We start from the raw sequence: 6796 nt of genomic DNA, 5'->3' as shown, positions 1-6796 counted from the left end.
TGGCTCCAGCCCGGGTTCGGGAGTGAGACAGCTCTATCTCCCACCACTGGCCACACTCATCAGGGAGCGTCCCATTCTTTCATTCCACAAAGAGAAGGCTGTCCCGGATGTCAGCCGCTGATGTATGTAACATGCTTAGTATACACACAGCACTTTCAAAATTCAGTTTCCAGGAGATGGTCTGCTGAGCCCCACTGGGAGTCCAGGTACCCAGCAGCCTTATGGGAAAGGACAGTGATCAGCCATTTTCTTGAAAAGTGACATTTCTGTGTTGTCTTACAAACAACCAGATACGAGTGTGCATTCGCCTCGGTTTTATATTAACCTTCAGTAGAGAACTTGCCGGCAGAGGATCTGTTGGAGATATTGATTGTAAAAGGCCTGTTGTAAACACAGGTGTTCAAATAGAAATACTGTCTTTATCCTGCATGGATACCTTGTTTATACTTCACAAAGACACTGAAGGTGAGGATGATACGTAAATCCTGATTCTCATCCAGACAGAAAAGAATACAAATGCATGTAGAGTTCATGAAGTCAAACTTTTATTTGGAAAGTTGAGTCTCATGGATGATGAAAATAGTTTTAAACCATACGTAGTCACAGGCATAGTACAACACCACCTACAACACAAACACATTTCAATAAAGTTCTGCTATGAATATCAACCTAAGTAAAAAAAAAAAAAAAAAAAATAGCAATCCATTAAGCCAGTTGCACACGTCATCTCTACTGATGACATCATCACGTGGTGTGTAAGACACACAGTGGGGTCACACAGCTGCCCCACTGGAGCCTCCGTGCCCAGGCTGCCACAGAGTGCACACCAGCCCCTTTGAACCCACCCCACCTTGTGCCAGGAACCCTATCTTAGCGGCATGTAAACAGAACTATTGTTTCGGCGGGCAGCCGAGTTTTCAATGCTTAGAAAAGCCAAACACCATTTCTCATGATCGGTCCCTCTCTTTAGCTCATCTCCTCCATGAGTATAAAATAGGGGGAAAAAATACTATTATTTGAGGCTTCCCGCACCATGCCCTTGTGCTTTTACATTTCTTACAAACACGGGGACATCCAAAATAGCAGACGCCTTTACACAAATAGAACACACCCACCGAAGAATTCACATCGGCTCATGAGCATGCGTGCGAAGCTCATGACGTCGCTTCTGTACAGCAAAGACCCTGCTTCCTTCTCGTCGGACTCGTCATGTCTGATGGCGTGTGCGTGTCTCGCTGCTCACGGGACAGCGAACCTCCTGTAGGTTTGTTTTCCTATAAAAATATATTTATGTGCTCACGGGAAAGCATTGCGTGGGTGTGCGTGGGGTGACTTTTCGGTACATCATCGGAGTATGGGTTTGCTTATCGAGTTTGAAGGCATCTTAAGCTTTTATTATTTTCAATTTTTTTTTTCTCCGTAGAGAAGAACACCCTGTGACAGAGAGAAGGTAACTGAGATCATGGTTAGCACTTGAGAGTTGAGACCGTTTGAAGCCAAGGGGGTCCAGCCACGTGTGCCTGTGTCGGGGTTTCTGTACAAAGTTGGTGCTGGGACCAGGAGGGAACCGGGGTCTCCCCAAGCCTCGGTCATTCCACCGAGAGTCCTCGCGAGAATACACAACCTGTGACATCAAAGAAGCAGTGGGTGCGAGAAAGTCGGTCTGGGATCTAGTCCTTCTGGGTGGGGGTTCCGGGAGAAGAGGCCAGATGCACGGAGGAGAGGTCACGGGAGACTGAGAAAGGCCGCCGAAGCCTGGCGTATGCTCCGTGTCCCTTGGTTTGGGCCACTCGGAAGGGACCTCCATGTCCCCCAGCGAAGGGAGCGCTACGATTTCGGAAAAGGAAATATCTGGCCTCTGTGTTGACTTCTCACTGGAGGTTATTGAACTCATCATCAACCAGCTCCCGATGCTTTTTTGGAGACTGCTTCCTGTTTACGTGATTCTCTTAAGACCTGACGACAAAGACCAGGAACCAATGTCGCCAAGGAACGAAGCTCCCGAGTCACGACCTTGGCCTCCTCAGGAGCCGGGGACCGGACTTCCCCCGGAGCGGTCAGCACGTGAGGATCCGGCCTCCAGGAAAGCGGATCCTTGGAAACCAGATGCGGACAGAGTTCCGGGTGCACACGGGGCGAGGACCCAGGCTCCCCGCTGGAAACACGTGCTTGGGGTGCAGGGGACGCTCCGATCCTGACCCGTAAGTCAGTTTTAACTCATTCTTTCCTGCCCATGCATTTTGGACCACACACGAGGTTTAAGACGACAGCTAGATAGATAGATGCAACAAACACCGAAGTCAAGGGTAGTTCACGAGCAGGGACACCCGCAGCCACAGCTCCAGAAGGAAGGAGGAACCTGGGGACCAGATTGGCACAGACACAACGACGGGGTCTGAGGGCGAGATGTTTCCACACTGCGAGCTGAGCACGGCAGGTCGCCGACGCGTATGCACGCACCTCCGTCTCTTTCTACACGTCTTCCTGGACAGTTTCAGACGGAAGAGCAGCCCACGTGCCAGGAGACGAATCCCCTCCCCTGGCGCTGACATCGCCAGGAGGACACAGAACATGCCAACCGCGAACAGCCCGTGATGGAGGGGCACAACAAAGCTTATGTTGAAAAAACATGAAGACGTTCCCTCCCTCGCTGTGGGACATGCTACGGCAAGACCCTTGGCGGAGGCCACAGAGGAGACAGAATCCAGGAGCTGTGTGCAGAGCCGGGTGTGGGAGCCGCACGGCCTGGGCGTGGCCATGGGATGGTGGGAGCGGCATCTTTCGTGTCCTCTCTGCACGCACGGCACTCTGGGCCTCCCTCTGCCCTCCAGCCCCACCGCCTCCGCTGTGAACATCAGCATGGATGCAGCTACAGTTAGGGGAACAGCAGGAGGGGGAGCAGTCCTGGTGGGAGCCGAGGTGTCAGGGAGCCACGGCGACCACCCTGGGCCGTGCGAGGAATTGCCTGGGACGCGGCCTCTCCTGCAGCTGAATTCGGTCCAAGAACAAAACACCCCCGGGATGTGGGCCGGCATCACAGCTGAGCGAGTCCGGCCACTGTTCGAATGGGACGGTCTCCGGGCAGAGAGCGCTCAGTCGGCACTCGCGGGCCGTGCACCTAAGACTTCTCCTAAACTTAAATAATAAACTCTGACTGCATACCGACAACCAACGATTTTCATAAGACATTCATTTTCCTCTTTACACTTAAATAACCGGGGTGCTCCCCCGTCTACCTGCTAACCTGCAGGGGCACACTCACCCAGGCTCCCCAGCCAGGAGCGCCCTTGTGCAAACAGGGACCCTGCGGGGCCGCCACGTCTGTGCAAACGCGGCGGGTGGGGACGGAACACACTGACAGACACTTTGGATTCATGAACCGACACACGGCTGCTCCGTGTTCTGCATGTTCAGCACCTGGAAAGAACATGGACCAACGGCGAGAGGCCCGTGGCGCTCAGCGCATGTTACTGTTCACGGCAGTGCTGTCTGCTCCGCGTGGCTGCAGGGCGTGGGGGTCCGGCCAGAGCCTCTGGCAGTGCGGGGTCCTGGGTGCTCGCTCTGGGCCCGTGAGCCAACAGACAGGAGGTCGGTGGGAACCACTGATGCCCACATGAGGCAGCCACGCTTCCAGCAGGAACACAGCCCCCACACTTGGAGGCGATGCAGGCAGGGGGACCCTGGCTCCCACACGTGCCTCCCACACGTGGTAGTCACACTTGCAGGGGGACCGTGTCTCCCACACGTGGTGGCCACATGGGCAAGGGGAACGTGGCTCCCACAGGCAGTGGTCATGCTCACAGGGGGAACGTGGCTCCCCAGGAATGGCCACGCTCGCAGGGGGAACGTGGCTCCCACGCGTGGCACTCACGCGCGCAGCGGGAAGGTGGCCGTGGAGCTGCCGTTGCTCTCCACCGAGCCCTTCTCCTTGGAGCCTGCGTAGGCGCCGATGAAGGACCCGTCTTCGCTGAACAGGCCGTGGTCCCCCTCCCCGTAGGGCACCAGGCTGTCGGCGCTCTCCGTGGCCGGCAGGTCCCGAGCAAGGGACCGGGGGCTTCCCTTCAGAGGCTTCTCATCGCTGTCGCTGGGGGAGGAGAGGGAGCAGGTCAGCGGCCTCGAACCGGAGCAGCTCCCGCAGAGCGAGGGTGGAGCAGAGGTCTGTGCTCAGGGCATCGTCACCGGGGGAGACAGATACACTCTCACAGACACACGTTTCAAAGATCACAACCCCTTTGTGGCATTCTGAGCAACGGAGGAACTACTTTCCTTTTTTAAAAGATTTTTTTGGGGGGGGGCCACGCTCACCTGTAGTCCCCAAAGGTCTCGTCTTTCCCCGACTGGACATCCGGGTCCGGGTGCAGGTCCTCCTTGTCCTTCACTGGAGCAGAGAGAGAAGTGAACAGTGGGAACGTGTCTAAAGGCACAACATCAGCCGGAGGAGGGCGGGTGACCCATAACCTCCCCGAGCTCACACCTCCGATGAGCGGGGTCAGGGTGCCTGTGCTGGGCTCTCGCTCCACCCGTGACCTCGTGAGGGAAAGGGGCTTTTCTGGGTCCTCCCTCTTTGTCATCGAGCCCCTGCCCATCGCCCGTTTCCATGTATTCACCCTGCACTCTGTGACTCCCAGGCTCGGCCGTGGCCGCTGAGGACGCAGTGGTGCTCTCCTAACCTTCTGGAAGAGGTCACGCCTCCCCTCAGAGCCAATTATTGACCCGGCTGCGTGGCTCAGGGATTGAGCGTCAACCTATGAACCTATGAACCAGGAGGACACGGTTTGATTCCTGTTCGGGGCACATGCCAGAGAGCCGAAACCGGTTTGGCTCAGTGGACAGAGCATCGACCTGCGGACTCAAGGGTCCCAGGTTCGATTCTGGTCAAGGGCACGTACCTTGGTTGCGGGCACATACCCAGTGAGGGGTGTGCAGGAGGCAGCTGATCGATGTTTTTCTCTCATCGATGTTTCTAACTCTCTATCCCTCTCCCTTCCTCTCTGTGAAAAATCAATGAATTAAAAAAAGAAAAGAAAAAAAGCTGCCAGTGAGTTACCCAGCACAGTCATCTGTCCTGAAAATCTAATTCACGGCAATCCCTCTCCACAGACAGAAAACGAGATGCATAACTGCATAAATGTTACAGGAACGTAGACGGTATGCTCATGTGTTTGTTCCACATAAGGGTCTCCAATCAGCATGTGCTGGACGAATCACACGCCAATGCACTGTCCCTCAATGAACATTGAACTCACAGCCTTGGGTGCAACCCCTTCCTACACCAAGGCCTCGTGGATACCAAGGAAAAATAACAGGAACAAAGCACACTACGCACATCTGAGTAAGGTACAATACATTTGGAAATTGAATGAAATTAGGCAGAAACAACCATTAGGCTAAGATGGGTTTTGTTGACATTTTATGTGCCCCTTATGCAGGGGCAGCGTAGCTGACACCGGTCAGAGCTGAAAGAAGTGTACTCCCAGCAACAGCTGACTCTGCTTGGTTGACTAGTTGGGCCGGTGCTATGAGAATCATTGGAGCAAAGAAACCCCTGCATCTCAGGGGTTTCCCCTTGGGATCCTTCCTTCTATATATATTAAAATATGGGTCTGTGTGTGACTCAGGAATAAGTCTCCTCACCATCTTTGCTATCTTACAAATAAAAACAAGAAGCTTCATAGGTTGAGCATCAAGCTATGAACCAGGAGGTCACGGTCTGATTCATGGTCAGGGCACATGCCCAAGTTATGGGCTCCATCCCCAGTAGCGGGCATGCAGGAGGAAGCTGGTCAATGACTCTCTCTCATCATGGGTGTTTCTATCTCTCCTTCTCCCTTCCTCCCTGAAATCAATAGTTTTATTTATTTATTTATTTTTTTTAAAGAGAGAAGCTGGGAAGTATTGAAAGTCTCCTTAGAGCCCATGTTAAATACCGGAAACTGGAAAGTGTGTAACCACCTGTAGACAATGCCCGCTATCTCTAACGTGCTCCTGTAAATTTAACCTCTAAGTGTATTTAGAAGGTAATAGACATCTTGAAGAGTGCCCCCTAGAGGATAATGTTTAATCAATCAAAAATTCTAGTAAAAACAAACTTATCTGCTCATTGGCTGCTTTTTAGTTTTATTTCGCAGGAGTGACATCGCACGGTTCCCGTCCTTTTCCGCCTGACCTATCCAGTTGGCATGCCACTCCCAAGACTCACCCACGCTGTCACAAATGGCGGCATCTGTCCCTTTCACGGCTGTGTAGCACTCCACTGTGTGGAGGTACCACGTCTACGCCAGCCACGCGTTCCTCAGAGGATGCTCAGGCTGCTTCTGTGAGTGCACTGCTGCCCCGATAAACAGAAACAAGCAAGAGGAGCCCTCTACCTGAGTACTTCCCGCCTCGGTTCCTCTTCACGAAGCAGACGGTCAGCAGCACGAGTGTGAGGATGGCGATGGCGCCCATGAGCCCGATGAACCAGCCCTGCGTGGCGATGTCGTCGTACAGGCCGGCGTACTCTGCACACAGAAGCCACACGCTGAGGGCCGGGGAGCCCGCAGCTCCGGGCCCCTTTGGGGGAAGGGACACCTCATTGATAAACACACAACACCGCATCCGTTTTGTGTCTCCTTCCGGGGACCCTGGAGGGGAGGGGACCTGGAGGACACTTCCTGGGGAGCACGTGGACACAGGGCTCTTTCCGGCCTGGGGACGGCCCCTCTGGCCGGGGGAGAGTGTGAGGACAGAAGGCGGGGGACAGGCGGGCAGTCGAGGCGAGCACGCAGCGGCAGAAGCGCAAGCAGAAGCCACCTCG

General features: G+C 54.3%; 1 protein-coding gene across 5 annotated transcripts in view; it reads right to left on the bottom strand.

Annotated features, from left to right (window-relative positions):
* Positions 1–523: 523 nt before the first annotated feature.
* Positions 524–6796, bottom strand: part of CHL1 (cell adhesion molecule L1 like) — a 95598-nt gene continuing 89325 nt past the window's right edge. For 4 of the 5 annotated variants that reach the window (XM_084902030.1, XM_084902034.1, XM_084902032.1 and 1 more), the window contains 3 exons: positions 6369–6500; positions 4306–4378; positions 524–4084 (listed from right to left, as the gene is read on the bottom strand). In XM_084902030.1, the coding sequence (XP_084758156.1) occupies positions 3868–4084; positions 4306–4378; positions 6369–6500 (422 nt within the window). In that variant the 3' untranslated portion in view covers positions 524–3867. Of the gene's footprint in view, positions 4085–4305; positions 4379–6368; positions 6553–6796 lie in introns of all 5 variants that reach the window. The other variant, XM_084902033.1, reaches the window with a different exon arrangement.

The sequence above is a fragment of the Pipistrellus hanaki genome (genome assembly GCF_964339955.1).
Source record: "Pipistrellus hanaki genome assembly, chromosome: 13".
Lineage (NCBI taxonomy): Eukaryota > Metazoa > Chordata > Mammalia > Chiroptera > Vespertilionidae > Pipistrellus > Pipistrellus hanaki.
The sequence above is the reverse complement of the archived record's forward strand: the minus strand, read 5'-3'. Positions and strand labels throughout refer to the sequence as shown.